This window comes from Symphodus melops, assembly GCF_947650265.1.
Source record: "Symphodus melops genome assembly, chromosome: 21".
Taxonomy (NCBI): Eukaryota; Metazoa; Chordata; class Actinopteri; order Labriformes; family Labridae; genus Symphodus; species Symphodus melops.
Genome location: NC_136711.1, coordinates 18,504,063 through 18,524,887, shown reverse-complemented (window position 1 = coordinate 18,524,887; position 20,825 = coordinate 18,504,063). Strand labels below are relative to the sequence as shown.

Sequence of the window (20,825 nt, the reverse complement as noted above, 5' to 3'; positions counted from 1 at the left end):
GATGAAACCCCATTGTTAGCTCATCTTTTTTTTTGTCTTCTCTATTCTACAACCAACGATGTCCCTTCTTCTGTTTCTGTGTGCGTCAGATTGAAAAGGTGTCGACACCCAGGTTTCAAGGACTTGGATCCTGAGTCCACCTCACCCACAGAGTCATGCCCTCATTAGTGTTGACCCTAAAACAAACGTATTTCTGCATGTGTGGACGTCGGCAGTCCTTGTGTTTTATTTGGTGTGTATGTTTGTGAGTTACGTCTGAATGGGACCAGGCCGCACTAGAAGCCCATTGCTGCCAGGAAAAGAAGTCAAGTTAATTTAAATTTGCCCTAATATCGTAAATCAGAATTTGCCTCAAGGAGCTTTCTAACCTTTCTAACACCATCTCTATAAACTTTTGATAGCGATATAAAAGCTCAACCCAACATTCACACATCAAAGAAATTGAACTTTTAAGCAGGACAATGTACTAATAGACCTCTGAACAACCCTAACCTTGTTTGCTAACTTGAGCAACATATCCATGGGAACGCTACGTCTTATTTAGTCGTACATTAATGTTTGCTTCCCTAGCTGCTTCGTCTCCAGCTGTTGTCGACACAGATTAGCCAGACAGTAAACAAATGGCGGTGATGCTAATCTAACATCGCAGGTGATGGAGTCCTCTGTTATTAGCGTGCAAGAGGAGCCACACAGCGCGACAGGACTACAAGCATGGCGAGTAAAGGCTTAGAACTTGCTCTCAGTGAGAAGGTCCCAAAAAAGGTTTCCACATCACCAAACAGGATAATGATCGTCTCCTGTAGACAACGTGAGGCTGAACTGACACAAAAAGGCTTGCTGTCAACTCTGCGGCTGTATCTGGGAGGTAACGTTAGCGGCGAGAAGCTGAAAGACACTTTAGCAAAGACAGTTAACTCGAGTAGAACCATCAACATGACAAGGCTAAAAGCTAAGCTAATTGGCTAGGAGAGGGAATGCAGCCAACGACGTACCCTCTAGGATTTTCATTCTGGAAAATAAGGATGCAGTTTACCTGTAATTAGCACAGAAACTAAAGAAGGGGATGAGTAGAAGAGTGAAGAGATTACTGCAACATCTAAGGCGTGATCGCTGTCGACAGATGGTTGTTAATAACATGGAAGATCAATGAGTGCAGCGCGGGAAACGCCAACGCTAGGCCCAAGAGAGAATGATAACATTCTGACGTTTTATGTAAAAGTTCAGACAAAAGAAAGCAAAAAATGTATATTTTGTTTTTCATGCCTGACGTATCCTGGTGGAAATGGGCTTCCAGAGGTGTCCATTTTTATTTCAAAATTCAAGTTTGATCAGAGGTAAATCTCACTTTAACTTCGACTAACAAAGACGTGCCAAAGTGTACAGCTGTAAATTCAGCCCTTTCTCTCAGTAAAAGTCTCGTCTGTGAACTTTCTGCCACTATGGTCAAAGTGCCAGCAGCAATATCCAGCTCTCCTTCTCCCAGTTGGTTAATGGTGTGCACGTATACATGAGAAGTACATGGCTCACATCCAAGCCGGGCCCCGTCCACCCTTGAGGGGTGGGTAGAGAAACTGGCTTTGTTCCTCCGTCTGCAGGCCTGTTCTATTTCAGTGCGCTTACTGTTCATCACTGTCGATGTACTGAAAGGCTAGCATGGCGAAAAAAAAACCCAAGGCTGTGCATGTATATAATGACGTGCATGTGAATGTCAGCGTCCATTTTCATGTGAGAGAACTGTTTGGTGTTAACGTGTGAGCCGTTCGCTGTCAACGTCTGTCTGTGTTGCTGATATCTGATCGACCAGCTCCGCTCTCCTGCCTGAATCCCCCCCCAGAAAGAAAAGCACCTTTTCAGGCCGCGGTTTGTGACAGAAGTCTGTACAACAGATTCCTGTCACAGACCTGTATTTTTTCCCTCTGAAGAATGTAACTTGTGTTCAGCAGGCTAAGGTGGTGAGGTTGTAGAAAATGGAAATTGCAAGAGTGGGTGATATTTGAAGAAGTGAAACTGAAAGGATTCCCACAAACAAAAGCCAGACTTTCGCTCGCTGATTGCCGCCGCTGCCGCGGTGCGAGGCTGGGCAATTGTGTTTCTCTTTCCAAATGATGGCCTTATTGATTGCTTTTGTATCCCAGCTCCTCTGTGGTATTGTTCCACAGCGTGTTTCATAGGGCACCAGAGGATTTATTATGAGGTTTGCATGTTGTGGAGTTGAATCCCTGGTAAAGAGTGAATTACTGGATGGTAGCAGCTAAACACTCCCAATGGAGATTTTTAGATTATCCCAACACAATTTAAATCCAAACCAACCCCCCCCCCCCTTTTATAGCCACATTAACACAAGAACAATCTGTTGAGAGTATCTACATATATAAACACTTTAAGAGTTTAACAATGAAATGAAAGCGCTGGATCTGATTATTTGGCACGTCATCAATTTGCTTTTTTTTACGAATTGAAGATAAAGTTTGATATTGAAATTGTGACTGTTAACAGTAGTCGAGACATTTCCCCATTTTCCTTCTGTGATGGCAGCAGAGTTGCTGCTTGTCAATATCCAAGGCAGGCAACTGCTTGGGGCCCCAGACCAGAAGGACCCCCCCCCCCCGAGGCCTCTTAAACTTTGGCTTAAAATGTGCAAAATTTGCAATGACTGTCGGAAACCTCCCTAAGAGGGCCCCACCTGACAGCACTCACCATCGTTGCCCTGCTAAGTGTCGCATCATTCCTTTGAAAACCAAAGTGTGTCGAGTCACTGATCACTGAAATACAACTGTGATGAACGCTGGTTGGAGGGGCCCCCAACAGACTCTAAAATCCCCCCCGGTGATGGGCATCCATTCACTCCTCTGCTCTACCAACTGGCCACGAGATGTTATGAATAGCTTTGAGTGGAGCCTGTCTGTTGTGAGTCCATTGCCTAGTACACCAAATCCCAAGATGAAACTAAGAGCACTTATAGGAGGTTTTGTGTGGCGTGAACTTGTAAGGTTTTGTGGTGCTCGGACTATCTACAAGGAGATTTATAGTCATGGGGATATTTTTGTAACCGGGTGGGAAATCACAGACAGCTAAGAATGTACACAAATAAATTCATCTATCAGAAGTCTATCAATAAGAGTTATACATCAGAGATTACAAAGTGTATTGCAGTTTGAGGAGATGTGTGCTTTGGAGAAAAATATGCAATGTTTGTCAGGTTGAAAAAAAAAAAAAAAAAAAGGTTTTGAATCGGGTTCAGAACTGCTCAGGTTTGATCAAATAAAAAGAAACGGCCTCAAAGGGTGCTTTCCTCACGTTCTTCCCTCGTCTCCTGTGCCCTTGATCTGCGCTCTCTCCCTCGTCTTCTCGTCTGTCAATCACCCGCAGAGAACACACACCATCAGCGCTCTCTCTCTGTCTGCACACACACAACTGCTTTATGCAAAACCAGAGGACAGGCTCTCTTCTCAGCAAACCTTAAAGAAAGGGATCAATTTATTCTTCTCTGTAGCAGGTCCAAGACTTTTTTATGACACCAGCAAAACACCAACAACCACCTCTTTAAGGCTACATGTCCACTGGGAACATCTTCTCTACTGTACCACCTTTTTTTAACACAGTGGGAAAGACGTGCATGTACAGAAAAAGCTTAGCATGCTTATAGGATGTCTTTTAAAAAAAAAAAAAAATCTTAGCAGAAACACTATGCTTCAAAGTGGTATCTTTAACAGCAGGATCGATGTTTTCATACGCAGCGGTTGGTGGTGGTCGATGTTTCCATGTAAGGCTTTATTTTCAAGATGCGGTTTTGTTGTGCAAATGTCTATGAACTGTCTGTGTGTCACTATTCTCCAATCCACTGTCCTGTTAGAAGTTAAATATGACTCGACCGCCTGTTTGGAGCAAACAGGTGCATCATCGACATCATGCGAAATCAAGAGACGTAAACAGTGAATGTCAAGACGTCTTTCCATTGATCTGAATGAATGGACCTGAGCATTGACAGCGTGCAGGAGTTTACATTGTCTTGATTTAACACGAAATGCCAGTTTCCTGTCTGGATGGTGCATTCAAACAAAACACCTCTTTGCAAACTTTGTTCTTGGTATTTTTTTCATATATATATATATATATATATATATATAAATATATATATAATATATATGTATTTCAGCAAATTCTACTGATGCTAAAGTCAACCTCAGAATCTTTCTCTCTGTTTTGATGTCTTTGTTCCTTTTTATTTTCTTGGATTTCTCAAGGAACCTGTTGAGCCTGCTCAGTATACTTGTAACTATGGAAACACACACTATACAAATATATAAATATGAAGTCATGACGTCAAACCAGCAGATGTTTTACAAAACGACAAGAATCAAGTCATCATGCAAAATGAGCTATAAAAACCACCTTCCCCACAACAGCTTTTCTTACTTTTGTATCACTCCTTATGAAGTTCTTTGTTTCACTGTGACTGCAGAGGCTGCTGGGAAATCTATGATGTGTTCTGCAGACACTCAGGGGTCTCAACCTGTCCGTGCGGGATCAGGGTTGTAGATGGAAGGTGCCAAAGACGGGATGTGAGGTGTTTTCTCAGTGATGTTGAAAGCGTGTCAGCCTGTTGTTGTCACAGCTCTCCATGAAAATGATCGTCCATACAGGTTTTATTATCACAAACAGACAGCAGGGAACAACAGAGTGCAAGATATTGCAGCAAGAATGTAACTGGTCCTGATCCCAGGCTAACGCTGTACGTGTCATCTCCTGAAAACTGGACATTTCAGCAATTAAGCAGCTCGTTGGACTTACGACTTTTGAAGTCTGTATTCTGCAAATGTGGGGAAAAGAACATTCAGATAACGTTCAGATTCAGAACCTGGAGCAGTCCAGACACAAGCAATTAAAACCATAAGATTGTAAGAAATATCTTTACTGAGATAATAATTAAGCGAGAAGAAGGGTTATTTTCTCATAGACCTCTATACAATAAAACTTGTTCGCAATCAGTGCTGTTGATGCCTACTGGCCTTCTCGTCCACTTTTGGCACAAAGTTGATAAATGCATCCAGTAGAGCTGTCTCCTCTCTACTGAAGATTAGAAAGAACACATGTTTGTCATTTGTCCTCGTGTTTGACACTTCTTGTGTAAAGTCTTTGAATGCATCCACTAAACACGCCACTAACGCTGCTAACGCTGCTATTGGCCACTATGTCCTAGTGGCCAGTGGCAGTACTGCAGCGATAAACTCTGATAAAAGATTTTATTTGACTTTGACAAAGTCAAACTAGTCCAACATTTCAAGCCTTGAGTATAACATCCCCCATTCAGTGATTTACAGACATCAGTGATGTCTTCTTATTTGGTGGGAGACGATACTTTGCACTGCCTAACACTGCTACTTTCAACCCAGGAGGTTCGCATTTCTGACATTCTTCTTCCTCTATATTTTATGAGCTGCTGAAAACTGGAATGTCCAGGGTTTTTTTTACGCTGCGTGTTTCTGGGTCAGGACATGCTTAAGGGGGATTTCTAGAAAGCATAAGAACCCAAAGGGAACACAAATCCAGATGGTACAGAGCAGTAAAAAAAAATATATATATCAGTGCGCTTGTAGTGTACGACAGAGTTTGCAGCCAGCAGGTACCTCCGAGGGCCAGTCTACTGCCACAGTGAACAGAGGACAACAGTACACAGGGAAACACAAGGCCATTCACTGTACAAAGAGTAGAGCTCTCTCCTTCTGTCTCTATCCAGATGTGCCACATATTCTTATATTTTCAGGGTAGAACAAATACTAGCTTAAAGTATTTAAATGTTTATTCGCTTTGCGTGTCACAGCGCAGAGGATACTATGTAGGACTACAAATCCCAGCCTCCTGCTATGGATGTGGTGCAGGTTGAAACCAGACATCAATAAGTATCTGGAAATATTATTATATTATTTTGTATTATATTATGATTTTTATTTAACTCTCAGATGACTTTCACAGGTATACAAAGCAAAGGAACAATATTTAGGATTAGTTTCCACGAAGCACAGGGGCAAAGACGCATGCAAGGACAAACAGTCTCGCTTTAGGCGCCGCTCTGGGCAAAAAATAAAAATACACTCTGAATTGTCTGTCAATATACACATGCAGGAAACCTCCGAATAATTACTGTGATCTCCTCTCACACCACCCACACCTTCATCACACTGAGCCCCTTCTCACCTGGACCTGTCCTCGTCTGTATTACCCAACACGCCCTTTCCCTTTAACCCCCCCCCCCGTCCTTGTCCTCCCTGCCCGAGTCCAGTGGGTGGTGTGATGTCAGGTTTTTGTGGTGGGCTGCTTATGACAGGTCCAGACAATCAGCGTGTTTGTAAATGTCGGTGTGTGATTTTCAAACTCTTTGTTTATGGTCAGGGTTTTAAAGGAAGATATTTTTATGGTAATTGTCGCTGGTCTATTTTACTATATATTTATGTAATAAATATGTGACTAAATTGACATCTCACTGGCTCTTTTTGGCTCTCAGTTGTCCGGCCAGCTCCGTCATGTGCTGGAGGGTTTTCATTAATGGACTAATAAATAAAACCCACAAAAAACTGTTTCCTGGTATCCCCTTATTGTCTCTCTCATCGAATGTTCTTTATTACGTTTTTGTTGACTGCCAACATCTCAAATACTCAGTCGTGTAGTGGTGGATAAAGACGTGTATATACTCTTTAAGACTCCTTTTGCATATTTAGAGAAGGTCATACTAGCCAATTACAGACAGTAGAGAGTCATTACTTAACCATCCAAGGAAAATTTGCAGCATACCATAAAATATTTTCAATCAATTGATTGCTTGAATCAGAGGAGAATTAGAATTTGTTATACCCGATAGAGATTGAAAAATAAGTGGGTTTACTCTGTATACCTGCAAATAGCCTACACGGCACCATTAGCATCAATAAGCTCCAGTTTGAAACTGGAAAATTAAGAGTAATACATTTTTCTTTCTTTTTATTATTAAGGTTTTTATTTTGGGGCCTTTGCATTTATTTACTGTAGAAATAGAAGATAGTGAGGACTAACATCTGTGAAAGGAGCCACTGGTTGGAATCAAACCAATACATTTCTAATATCCGGTCAAACCAAATAAATCAGTATAATAATGCAACGTTAAAATAAAGCATTCACACATTTGTCTGATGTTGTGACTTTTTGCATCAATTGTTCACGCGGCTTTCATTGTGAGATGGTCGCTTTGAGTTCTCAAGGTTGTTTGATTTGAGCTGCAAAAGTAGGAGATGACGTAAAGACAAATGTATCTGAAACAGGGGCGTGTCCCGAAGGGTGGCACGGTCCCCTGAACTCTGTCCGGCCACCCCAAAGTCCTGAGTTATAATTAAAATATTATTACATCTAAGTTCACACCAACTCTCAGAGCTGTGTTAAAACATACTTCAGTGGTCGCGTGTTTCTTATGCTGGTACTTTAAACTTATTTTAAGTCGGTAGTGGGGACAGAAATTGTAAATTGATGCTGTTCAGACATGTTTGTGTGCCTACATACTTCATGTCACCCCTTCATTGATCAGTGCTCCACTTTGGCCACCCCAGTCAATAAGTCTTTATTTTCAAGGGTGGCCCGGGTCACTCCTGGCCAGCCTGAGGATGCACCACTGATGCTACCAATGCATAAGTCAGTTCTCTCTTTGTAGAGCTGAGCACCCTGCCCAGAGTCTCCAACCATGTAAGACTTTGGTGCTGTTTGTACTTCACGACAGCGTGCAGATTTGGTGCAGTGTCATGTTTTCATATGTTGGCTCCTTGACCAAGCTTTGAGAACAAGAACGTGCTGACACGTGCAAATATGGGAAGTGATCGTTAAAAAGTGCTCCATCTTAGCATGAACCTCGCTCAAACATCCTCTGCGGTCCACAGGTTTCAGTAATAATAGATGAGAATGTAAATGTCCCTGTGTACCATAATCCAGCATGAGCACTTAATCCTACTTAGATTGAGGACAGCTATGTTTGCACGTATTATTATTCCTGAATCTCCCTTTGGCTTTTTTTTTTTTTGTAATTGCAAAGCAATGTTGCATGCAGCAGGAGGGTGTAAACTCGTGGGCTGAAATAATGGAGGGGTAAACAAGGTTTGTGTGCTTCTATCCGTGTTGGGCAGAGAGACCGGCACATGTGACGGCACATCCTGTCTCACTTATTGACAGATCGCATCAGATGTCTCTCAGAGTGCTGCAAGGTTTCGCAGTGTGAGACAGCTGGTCACAAGGCGACGGCTGCTAATTCTTCAACCAAGAGTGCTTCGTCGTCACAGACGGGGACGCTGCTGGTTTGCATGCTTAATCCTAAAAAAAAAAAAAGCTTAATTCAGTGAATCTCTTGGTGTGTTTTGACTCCTCCATGAGTGCTGATCTGTTCTGGTGTACTAAAATGCTGGATACACCTACGTTATAAATCCTCATGGCATGGGTTTATAATACATGCTTCCGCAGCAAGTTGGGGCAATTTGGATTAGGGGTTAGTATCTCAGAAAAATGTAGAAAGCCTGTCATCAGCTCCCTTTGAAACCTTAAACTCATACAGCACAAATATGGAGTGATATGTTGCTCCACCCGCCCCGAAAAAAAACCTTGTGAAGCAAAAAAAAAGTGCCATATCGAATTGGATTTATGGTCCAGGAGTTTTCAGTTATTGGTTCCTTGTACACGTGAGGCTCCAGGGTGGAGTCTGACCATGAACAGGAGAGAAAAAGACTGTGAAGGATGATGTGGGGGAAAGGTCTTGAGTGGCGGGACAGGTTAAAGGAGGTCACCTGAGGGTGACACGAGCAGTCTGACAGCGTATCACCATCTGGTGGTCAAAAGATAAAGAGCACGTTGAGGGTCATAAACAGCAGGACAGGTGGGTGAAGATAAATATCTGCAGGGAAAGATAAAACATGCAGTATATAAAAAATATTAGCGTGACAAATTAGATTCTGTAGAACTGAATTTTATCTATAAATATTGATGAACTACAGTAGATATGAAAAAGGTGCTCAGGCGGGTTACCCATAGATAAATGTGTCATGATCACAGAATCCAGGAGGAGCACACACACGTGAGGTAAGTTTCAATATCCTCAATTCAAACCATGAAAAGAAACATCTGTCAATCAATCAAAAGTGTAAAGCACCTTTCATACAATAATAAAGCACAAAGAGCTTTACATGGAAATAAATCAAACAGCACAATGATCCGTGAACAATGTAAGAAAGAACGAGCTAAAAACAGGTACTGATCCTTCTGTACCTTTCGCTATGTTATCTACTTCCTGTTTGATTCTGTTGCTCACAGAAAGTCATCAATATTGATTGCAGAATAAACCAGATAAAAGTCCTCACAGGAGCTTTCAACAAAATCAATTAAACGACACTTCACTGTATTTACAGTGTATGGACAGTGGTGTTATATCCGTCTGGTCCAGGAGAGGTTTCAGGTGAACTGCTAAACAGGAAGATTGGTCTTTAAACTCTTTTCACTTTTCTGCACGTTTAAAGGGAACCTGTCATTCAGTGCGGTGCACAGAGAGGCTGCTGCTGCTGTCCATCATGACTCATCTGCAGAAGTGTGTAACAGAGTCTGTTGGTGTGCAGCAGGTGATGTGCATGAACACAGGCTTCCTTTGATGAATTTTGGCGTAGGAAGGGTGGATCTTTTCACATGAAGCTGGCCATGTGTGTGGAAGCTGTTGTGGGGGCTGTGATCTCACAAAGGCAGCTTTTCCGCCAACCAATCCCTCACTCGCTGTTTGGACCGTAGCCCGGCCCCCCTCTCCTCGCTCTCTCCCTCTCTCCTTCTCTCCCTCTCATGTGTGTGTCATGCACACACATACACTCTGCCACCCTCCCTCTCATACACACACTTCATGCTCCGTCATGGCAGGAATTTTCCACTCAGCAGCGGGAGAACATTGCGGCCAGCTGTGCTGTCAATTGCAGTCCATGGTCCAATCGCGAAGACTGTCTGCAGAAAATCTTTCTCTTCCAACCCTCTCCTGACTTTTGCTGAATTCATGTGCAGCTCCACACACGTGCACTCAACCATACCGATGAAAAGAACGTGATGCACTGTGGCAAAAGCTGGAAAAAAAAATCTTTATTTCCATCTGTGATTGTGCTCTATCCCTTGCAGACATGATTATATGTGTTTACCAGGAGTGCACACTAAGTATGGCACCCAAGGGAGACAGGATGGCCTACTAATGCACCCCCCCCTCCCCTTTCTGTACTCCTTATACACTCTCTCTCCATCTAAACAATCTTGCATGGTTAATCTCCAACCTTCTGTCTCTTCCTCACAGTCTCTCCCTCTCTTGTGTCATCGCAGCTCGCCATAGAAATCACGCCTAAACTCACAAGAACACCAAGGACAACTGTGTACATGAACCACGTGTCCTGTGTACATTAAAGGCCTCTTATGCAAGTGTGAGCCCACCCCTCCTCCCCTTCCTGTTGCCCATACATTTCCCTGCATGCACTCAAATCAGGTCAGGTGAGGACGGCAGAGGGAGAGATATGCATTGGAAACATATACGTAATCCTGCAAGTCTACACCAACACAGAGGAGGCCAAGGCAAGGAACAGTTATTATAAACATTGGATAGATCCAAAGCAATGTGCGTAAGTGGACAGACAGAGGGAAAATAAATCATTTCTATATGATTACAGGGTGGAAAGTTTTGCTTTTAAAACCGGTTTGGTTCCATAACAAAGACACACAAGTAACTCCATACATGTTTCAACAACATGTTTACACTGGTTTAATACAAAAAGGACTTGTGGGTACTTCCAAACACGCCATAAGGTCTCAGGTATGTGGACGTTATCCTGCAAGGCCCCTTTTGGTCCACGGTTGTTTTTCATCCTTTGGGCTGGGCCTCTTCCTTCCAGTTTGGAAAGCCAGTGGCGTGCATGTGTTTTCAACCCTCTTAGACTTTACCACGTATCACAGTGTGAACCTGGAGTCCTTTCAGACTTAATGTGCGACTTTTATAGGTTGATTAACAAACGATGGCAATACAAATACAGGCATTTGTTGTATGCAGGATCCAATAGGAATCTTGGAGGTAACTTACCTGCAAAGCCAGGTCAAAGGGTATTTTTCCCAGGTTGGTGTGGACATATCCCTGACCTTAATGCCAACTATAACCTTTGAGATTATATATTTCTGGAGGGTTTATTATCCTAAGCTTTACTTTGTGATTTACAGTAAAAAATGTGAAAACGAAAGAAAGTCCACATTATATTTTTAACAGTACATGGGGGGGGATGCTTGAAATATAAAAAATGCATTGATTTGGAAAAGATCTCTGAGAGGAAAGAGGCCCGTCTTCATATTAAAGCTTCTGCAAGAGAGTCCATTACTGCCTAAAATGCAAAGCGTATGCCTTTAAGTAAGCTGGATGTGAAGTGTGAGAAAAGAGAAGTGAGGCGAAAATAATTACAGAAGATTACAGAGATGGGGGGAATAAAGTGTATCAAGACACAGACATAATCTCTGAGAACAGTAAAACTTCAGAGGCTGCTTGACATGAGAATCTGACAAAAACCTCATCAACAGAGTGCTGCGTTCTTCCTGAAACCTTTAGAAAGTGGTTTGTTTATAGAAAGGTAATGAGGATTAGATTTAATAAGGAGATTAGAGGTAGGGGGCCTGCGAGGGAAGAGTGAGCGAGACAGCGATGGAGGGGAATACGTAGAGTAAACAGACAGAGGACAGAGTGTGCGTGTGTGTGGGAGGGTCTATAGGCTGGGTCACTGAGTTGAGATGTTCTGGAAGGTATATGTAGGGTTATCCCAGGGCGAGGGGAGGCAGGCTGTCTACCATGTCCTACATACCAGCCTGTACTCCCAGATTAACACTCTACACTTTATATAATACATTCTGATGACACTGACAGCAAAGTGATACTGCAGTACATGCAGGCCTGATTAACTGGTCTGCACTATTTCTCATGGTTGAAAAACTTGTTAGCGAGTACAAAACTATGAATCATAGCTGTATGTACTGACAGGCTGCTTACAGGCTGAGATAAAAACAGAGATAAAGTCTTACTGGAAGCCTCAGTTAAATGCTTGAGATTGCGTGCAGTGATTTATTGCCATTCTGTGCAAAGAGAAGCCAGAGTTCATGTGTCTAGTTAGTTTAAAAAATATATATATTTCTGTTTTTTTTGCTCAACACTTTTTATGACTGGGCTGCAAGTCATAATTTGAAGCACAGTTTATGCCAAAAGCACGCTGAACATTGTATATTATGTTGCCTGGCTGCAGAGATTTGGGCCTGTGAGAGCAGAAATAAATTTTGGACGGGGTTGAGGTTTTGTGCATGCAGTTCAAGGTGGGAAAAAAACGATTCTTGAGTGTTTTGTCTTCACGGATAAGGAAAAACAGTTTTGTCTCAAGAATCATTGCAAATTTTAGCATTCTTATTGAAATTCTCTTATAGGTGGGTTAAACCATTCAAAAATCCTGCAAAATTCAGGTCCACAAAGGTAACGTCTGAGCAAAGTAAGTTCCTCCATCCGAAATATCTCAACCAAGTAAGAGTTAATGAATTCTTCATGCAGTGCAACAAATTATTTAGGCAACAAGGCAATGCTAAAGTTAATGCACCGCTCCTATATGCATCCCAAGGGCCGCAGCAAGATGTGTAGGGCTGCAGATCAGAAAACACTAACCGTTATGCATGATTTTAGAAACAATGTTTTGAAACACAACAAAATAAAATGTCAAACACAATCATATCACTGCTGAAAAAAAATGCATAAAATATTTACATGTGACATATGAAATTCATAAAACACAGACTAGAAGCCTAAAACAGAGAGATGTATACATTAGGCTATATATCGTTTATTTTACAATGTAAAACTAGTAAACCACATACATGGTTTATTTTATGTACAATTTAATATGAAACAGATTGTTGAGCTCTGCTGCCAAACCTCAAATGATAAATTGCTATTTCACAGTAAAAACTCCACATTGCAAAAATATAACAATTGTTAGGACTTTTAGCGCCATCGTGCGGCTGGTAGAGGCAACACTGACAGCTGTTAAACTGCGGTGACGCGTGAACCAATGGTGAAGCACGTTTTTAGAACGAAGCGCGTAGGGCGGAAATAGAAGTCGGACGTTGCCCTTATCCAACATGTCCGCCGCCGCTCACCGTCTCTGAACAAAAAAACAGGTCTCGTGGAGAATGGCAGACGGCGGAGTTGACGAGCTTTCGCAGCTTGAATATTTGTCTCTGGTGTCCAAGGTGTGCACGGAGCTCGACAACCACCTGGGAATAAGTGACAAAGACTTAGGTTTGTACTTCCGCCCCTAATTAGAACCAGAGCTAACCAGCTAGCTAATGCTAACTATCTGTTATTAGCTGAGTTAGCCACAATGTTTGTCTCTTCAAACTGTTCAGCGTCTGTTTCCATCACATATACTCAACTCAAGGCGTCTACAACGTTATATGACTAATCTAAACTTTTTAATGTCACTTAAGTAAACTTGTTGACATTTTTTATGGTTTAACGTTTCCATAGAAAATATGAGTTAGCACACCCAGTGTACGTCACCGTGTTATTAATTTATGTTTTTAATATGTATATGTCGTTTCTGTGATTCACAGCTGAGTTTGTCATCGACCTTGCTGAAAAACAACCGAGCTTTGAAGGTTTTAAAGAACTTTTGCTGAAAAATGGAGCAGAATTCACAGTAAGTTCAACGTTAAATGCTTCAATAATATCATGTTACAGGTGTAATTACACCTTTAAATAAGCCAACCTAAAAAGTTAAGTGTACTGAAAACCTTGTCTCTTTTTTGTGTTGTCTTAAAGGATTCTCTCATTAGTAATTTGCTCAGGCTCATTCAGACTATGCGACCCCCATCCAAGGCGTCTGCCAGCAAAGGTAAGACAAGTGTATCTAATTTTGTTAAGCGATAATCAAGGGACATTTCACTTAAACACCAGCTGTTCTTGAAAAGCTTAAATCTCGACCTCTCGTCAGAGATTGTCTAGTAAACATTCCCTGTACATTTGCACACTTATCGTAGAATAATATGTTTAATGTGTTCATTTCAGCCTCTGAGGCTCTGGACAAGCCCAAGTCAGAAAAGGACAAGTTAAAGGAGTTGTTTCCTGCACTGTGCCGAGCAAATGATCCAGCCCCAAAGGTACGTGACTTAAATAAAATGTAAGCAATGTTGCTATAAAGGAAATGTAATCTCTTTTTACAGATTATTCTCTGATTTGATCTCATCAGAAGCTGCTAGATGAAGATGACGTGAAAGTAGCAGCTGATGCCATGAAAGAGCTGGAGATGTTTATGCCCAGTGTGAGCGGGACAGAATCTAAAAACAGCAAGAGCAGGTAAGATAACTTCAGACTCTTGATTTTTGTTTTTGTGTTCCACATCGAATGCAGATTATAGTTTTTTTTAATTTCATGTACAATTTCTTACCGCTCCTGCAGGTCAGAGAGGAGCAAGCGGCACAGTCGGAGTCGCAGCCGAAGCAGAGACAGAGACCGACACAGAGACCGTGATCGTGATAGAGATCGGGACCGAGATCGTGATAGAGATCGGGATAGAAAGAGACGGCATCGCTCTCGTTCCCGGTCCAGGTCCAGGTCTCGCTCCAGAGACCGTGAACGGCACAGAGACAGAGACAGAGATCGCGGCAAAAGAAAGGACAAATCTTCACGCTGGTCAGAGCGCTCGCCTAGTCCCAAAAAAGACGGAGACTCTGACCGCTGGAAGGACAAACATGTGGATCGACCTCCACCTGAAGAGCCGTCCGTTGGCGACATCTACAACGGCAAAGTCACCAGTATCATGCAGTTTGGATGCTTTGTTCAGCTGGAGGGCTTAAGGTCAGGATACAGTTACACAAGCTCTATTAACAGCAGAAGATTAACCGACTGCGTGCTGATGAAATGTGCTCTTTATTTATCGTGGATGTAGGAAACGATGGGAGGGATTGGTTCACATTTCCGAGCTGCGGAGAGAAGGTCGTGTGGCTAATGTGGCCGATGTTGTCAGTAAAGGCCAAAGAGTCAAGATCAAGGTGCTGTCCTTCACTGGCTCAAAGACCAGCCTCAGTATGAAGGTGAGAGGAACAAAAACTGACCAGTGCGTACTCTCCTCACAGCTCACACTGTAATCCCGTCAGTTGTTATCATGCTAACATTTCTGTCTTTTTCCAGGATGTGGACCAAGAGACAGGAGAAGACCTGAACCCCAATAGGAGGAGGAACGTAGGCCCAGACGGAGGGGAGGAGATCTCCATGAGGAATCCCGACCGACCGAGCAACCTGAACCTGGGCAACGCTCCCGAGCTGGAACAGGACGACACCCTGGAGCGCAAGAGACTCACCAAAATATCTGACCCAGAGAAGTGGGAGATCAAACAGGTGGGTGCACTCAAAGAAAGATGCAGGTATTGTTGACCATGAAATCTTTGTGATCTTATTTTCTTACATGCTGTATGTCCACCTTCAGATGATCGCAGCCAACGTTTTGTCCAAAGAAGAGTTTCCTGATTTCGACGATGAGACGGGGATCCTTCCCAAGGTCGACGATGAAGAGGGTAAGAAATTAAAAAAATAGTCTAACATGACGAATACACAAAAAAAAAATACTGAACTGAAATGTGTTTTTGCTGCTTTCATATTAAGTGTGATGAGGAGGAGACTTCTTGCTTTATTGGTCATGTTCTCCATCATTCAGATGAGGATTTGGAAATCGAGCTGGTTGAAGAGGAGCCTCCGTTCTTGAGAGGACACACCAAACAAAGCATGGACATGAGCCCGGTGAAGATCGTCAAGGTGAGACTTTCGATGTCGATCACGAATTTCATTTGACTTTAAACGTGTTTTTGTTGGACTTCATAATCACGTTTATCTGATCCGTCGATGTCAATTTATTTTTGGTTTATGCTGAAAAACATAACTTGGAACAGCCGTTAAGAACAATTGATTCTTTTTGTTTGGATAAATAATTTGCGCTTCTCTCTGACTTTTAGGGTTTATTTAACAAACTGCTCATGACCTCTGTTGTTCCTCCACACGTAGAATCCAGATGGCTCCTTGTCTCAGGCGGCCATGATGCAGAGCGCTCTCGCTAAGGAGAGACGAGAGCTGAAGCAGGCGGCTCGAGAGGCAGAGATGGACTCCATCCCCATGGGGCTCAATAAACACTGGGTCGACCCGCTGCCAGATGGTTAGAAACCCATTATTTGTGCACATTAAGTCATTTCGAAGACACAGCTGTGGATGCTGAATTATTATTTATCAAATCAGTTTGCAGCCATGAACACATCTGCATGCTTGAGTTTGGATTATGGATCATTTTAATGAGATTTTTTTTACTTGTTTCTCTGCATCTTGTGCTCAGATCTCAGAACAAGTCCTGATAATTAAAACGAGTATTTGTCCTCCTAAATAAAAAATCACAGCCCTCTCTGAATCCAAAATGGATTGAATACAGACGAGACAGTGGGACGAGTAGCTATTACTGTCATAAGATTGAAGTTGTTATAAAGAGCCTTTAACAAAAGCGTGTGTTCTTTGTTTGACAGCTGATGGTCGGCAGATTGCAGCCAACATGAGAGGCATCGGCATGATGCCCAACGACATCCCCGAGTGGAAGAAGCACGCTTTCGGAGGCAACAAGGCGTCCTACGGGAAGAAGACGCAGCTCTCCATCCTGGAGCAGAGGGAGAGTCTGCCCATCTACAAGCTGAAGGAGCAGCTCATTCAGGTCTGTTTAAGGTTTAAAACCCAGAGAGAGTCTCAGCCGGATGCTTCATGTCAGAGTTCATAAAGGATTCTGATCAGTCTCTACAGGAAGTGTGATTACGCCTTCATCAAACAGATGTGCACCCAGTGGAACATCTGCCAAATGCAAATGAGCAGCTTTCCTTAGTTTAGGTCGTTTAGGTTTGACAAAGTGAGATTTAATAATAATGAGTTCTTGTTTGAATCATCATCAGGCGGTCCACGACAATCAGATCCTGATCGTGATCGGAGAGACGGGCTCCGGTAAGACCACGCAGATCACTCAGTACCTGGCAGAGGCGGGTTACACCACCAGGGGGAAGATCGGCTGTACACAGCCTCGCCGTGTGGCCGCCATGTCGGTCGCCAAGAGAGTCTCCGAGGAGTACGGTTGTTGTCTAGGACAAGAGGTGAGTGATTGTTCCCTTTGAGATGAAAATATAAAACAGAACATTGATAGTTTGACTTAATGACTAAACTGTTTTTTGGTCTAGGTGGGCTACACGATCCGGTTTGAGGACTGCACCAGCCCGGAGACGGTGATCAAGTACATGACAGACGGTATGCTGTTGAGGGAGTGTCTGATCGACTCTGAACTGGGCCAGTACGCCATCATTATGTTGGATGAAGCTCACGAGCGGACGATCCACACCGACGTCCTCTTCGGTCTGCTGAAGAAGGTAAGCAAGATGAGAACAGCTTCATCTATTCAGGAGAATTAAAGAAACGTCTTATTGACAGACGACACTCTCGTGTTTCCTCTCAGACTGTTCAGAAACGCACCGACATGAAGTTAATCGTCACCTCGGCTACTCTGGACGCTGTGAAGTTCTCTCAGTATTTCTACGAAGCGCCCATCTTCACCATCCCTGGACGGACGTACCCAGTGGAGGTTTTGTACACTAAAGAACCGGAGACGGACTACCTGGATGCCAGTCTCATCACGGTCATGCAGATCCATCTGACAGAGCCTCCAGGTACGGTTTTTTAAAGTCATAAACACCAGTGGACTCAAACATTAGTCTCCATCTCAACATCAATCCCACCTCTCTGTCCAGGGGACATCCTGGTGTTTCTGACGGGTCAAGAGGAGATCGACACGGCCTGTGAGATCCTCTACGATAGGATGAAGTCTCTGGGGCCCGATGTCCCTGAACTCATCATCCTTCCTGTTTACTCTGCTCTGCCCAGTGAGATGCAGACCAGGATCTTTGACCCTGCTCCACCAGGCAGCAGAAAGGTAAACAGATTAAACAGTAATCCAGTGCTGCACATTGCAATGGCAGCGGTCACAAATTGCGTCCTTTACGTGGAAGCAATGTTTGAATTGTGACATGGTTAGCTTAAGATTCACAAATAAGATGAGCCGCACTGTGCTGATCAGTTAGCTACAGGTCTATTTAAGAAGATGCAGGTCAAGTTTTTATGGTCATTTTGTATAACTTGACGTATACTTACCTAATGTCATGTTTCTTTCCCTCAGGTCGTCATCGCCACCAACATTGCAGAGACATCTCTGACCATCGATGGGATCTATTACGTGGTGGATCCTGGCTTTGTCAAACAAAAGGTGTACAACTCAAAGACTGGCATCGACCAGCTGGTGGTGACTCCCATCTCACAGGTACGACCAGACATCCAAAATGTCACCCAAAGTTATTGGATCTTTATTGAGCTGTGTTTAAAAAAATAAAATCTCTGTGATGGATTTCAGGCTCAGGCCAAGCAGAGAGCGGGTCGAGCCGGCAGAACGGGTCCAGGAAAGACTTACAGACTGTACACAGAGAGAGCCTACAGAGACGAGATGCTCACCACCAACGTGCCCGAGATCCAGAGGACCAACTTGGCCAGCACTGTGCTCTCTCTGAAGGTTAAACAGTCATGCTACACAAATGTGTATTTCATACGTTTGCAGCTGAAGTTTTACAGGATGGAGTGAACCGTATACGTTGATCTGTCTCCCCCACCAGGCGATGGGCATCAACGACCTCCTGTCCTTCGACTTCATGGACGCTCCTCCCATGGAGACTCTGATCACGGCCATGGAGCAGCTCTACACTCTGGGCGCTCTGGATGATGAAGGTTTACTCACACGGCTCGGTAGAAGGGTGAGGAAGACTTTCTCTCACTTCTTATTTTAGCACTTTGTAGTTTGAGTGAGTCCATGTCGTCATCTTTTACGTTCTCATTTTCTGGATCTGTTTTTCCCTTCTAGATGGCTGAGTTTCCTCTGGAGCCCATGCTGTGTAAGATGCTGATCATGTCCGTCCATCTGGGCTGCAGTGAAGAGATGCTCACCATCGTGTCCATGCTGTCTGTGCAGAACGTCTTCTACAGGCCCAAGGTTTGCCCAGCACTAAATCCATGCGTCTAAAATGACTGAATACTGCTGCTGCTCTTCCTGGGCTCTGCAACATAATCACCAAGAAAATATTTCATAAAAGAATTAAACAAGTGGGCTGCAACATTGTGAATCCAGATTTAAGAATTAAGAGTTTTGAACATTGTTGGTGTCGGTACTTTTTGTAAACAAGATTTTTTTTAAATATTAGTTTACATGTCAAAATCCATGGACACAAATTCATAGAATAAAAGTGTTATTAAAACTATAAGAAGGTATACAAATAATATGATATTTGACTTTTGGTTGTTTATTCTAGGCATTAGATTTGTCCTCCATGCTGATAAAAAATGAACTCCATTAACTGTTTAGTATATTTTCACTGAAGCAGACAGAATAAGTGTAGATGTGAAGTACAGGCAGTTTTATTTTCCTTCACTTGTCTAAATTCTCTCAGTAAAGGTGTTCACACAGAGCCTGCATTGATCTCCCCTGGCCTTTATTTGTTCATCCTTCTCGTGTTACAGGACAAGCAGGCCTTAGCCGACCAGAAGAAGGCCAAGTTTCACCAGCCTGAGGGAGACCACCTCACTCTGCTGGCTGTCTACAACTCCTGGAAGAACAACAAGTTCTCCAACCCCTGGTGCTACGAGAACTTCATCCAGGCGCGCTCGCTGCGCAGAGCTCAGGACATCCGCAAACAGATGCTGGGAATCATGGACAGGTACGGCTGTTAGAATGAAAAGAGCTAAGATGGTAAATGTCATTAACTGAACCCCCGGATCACTGAGGGAAAAACATCTGTCTGGTTTCTCTCTCTTCTCTTCAGACACAAACTGGATGTGGTTTCTTGTGGAAAGGCGACAGTCAGAGTCCAGAAAGCCATCTGCAGCGGTTTCTTCAGAAACGCAGCCAAGAAGGATCCTCAGGAGGGCTACAGAACTCTTATAGACCAGCAAGTGGTTTACATCCACCCGTCCAGCGCTCTGTTTAATCGTCAGCCTGAGTGGTAAGACTACAACGATCTTTAAGATTTGTAAAATAAAAGTATCCAGACGAGTTTTAAAATGCAGCCGGTGACGTCGTGCGTCTTCTCCTCAGGGTCGTGTATCACGAGTTAGTCCTGACCACGAAGGAGTACATGCGGGAGGTGACCACCATCGACCCGCGCTGGCTGGTGGAGTTTTCTCCCGCCTTCTTCAAAGTGTCCGACCCCACACGCCTCAGCAAGCAGAAGAAGCAGCAGCGTCTGGAGCCGCTGTACAACCGCTACGAGGAACCCAACGCCTGGAGGATCTCTCGCGCCTTCAGGCGCCGTTGAGCCTGATGATGTTGACGCAAAACTTCCATGTTTTGACAGTGATGAAGGAAACAGACGCAGCGCGGGAAATGTGATCAGACCCTGCTGGTTCATGTCTGTGTCATCACCTTCAGACTGGTTTCACTCCTTTTTGTACATTTTCCACCTGATAGGTCCATATTTGTCCCGTCAGTCGGAGAGGGAATTTTAGCGTCATTCGTTTGAAGAACTCCAGAGCTACTTTTGTTTTCATGGCACTAAAACAGCAACAAAAATAAACTTCCCCATCGGTCGTCTAGGACGTCGGTTTTAAAGGTAATCTTCTGGAAGGAGATTCTGTGACACGTGGACGATTTTATTTTGATACTTTGTAAATTTTAACGGCTTAA

The 20,825-nt window shown here is 43.4% G+C and overlaps 1 protein-coding gene across 1 annotated transcript; it reads left to right on the top strand.

Annotated features, from left to right (window-relative positions):
- The first annotated feature begins 13,126 nt into the window (after positions 1–13,126).
- On the top strand, positions 13,127–20,596 carry LOC306817023 (ATP-dependent RNA helicase DHX8). Its single transcript, XM_079333568.1, has 23 exons — positions 13,127–13,333; positions 13,648–13,733; positions 13,856–13,928; positions 14,102–14,193; positions 14,283–14,389; positions 14,492–14,890; positions 14,982–15,126; positions 15,224–15,430; positions 15,519–15,606; positions 15,747–15,844; positions 16,091–16,238; positions 16,597–16,778; positions 17,011–17,205; positions 17,290–17,475; positions 17,562–17,772; positions 17,854–18,035; positions 18,279–18,419; positions 18,510–18,665; positions 18,766–18,903; positions 19,011–19,139; positions 19,664–19,860; positions 19,966–20,145; positions 20,238–20,596. The coding sequence occupies exons 1-23, from the start codon at positions 13,225–13,227 to the stop codon at positions 20,455–20,457; spliced, it is 3,669 nt and encodes a 1,222-aa protein (XP_079189694.1). The 5' UTR covers positions 13,127–13,224; the 3' UTR covers positions 20,458–20,596.
- Positions 20,597–20,825: the final 229 nt, after the last annotated feature.

Coding starts and splice junctions, on each gene's coding strand:
- LOC306817023 (XM_079333568.1), top strand. CDS start 13,225: ATGGCAGACGGCGGAGTTGACGAGCTTTCGCAGCTTGAATATTTGTCT. Junction 17,206..17,289: donor GTTGTTGTCTAGGACAAGAG/GTGAGTGATTGT, acceptor TTTTTGGTCTAG/GTGGGCTACACGATCCGGTT. Junction 18,666..18,765: donor GCACTGTGCTCTCTCTGAAG/GTTAAACAGTCA, acceptor CTCCCCCACCAG/GCGATGGGCATCAACGACCT.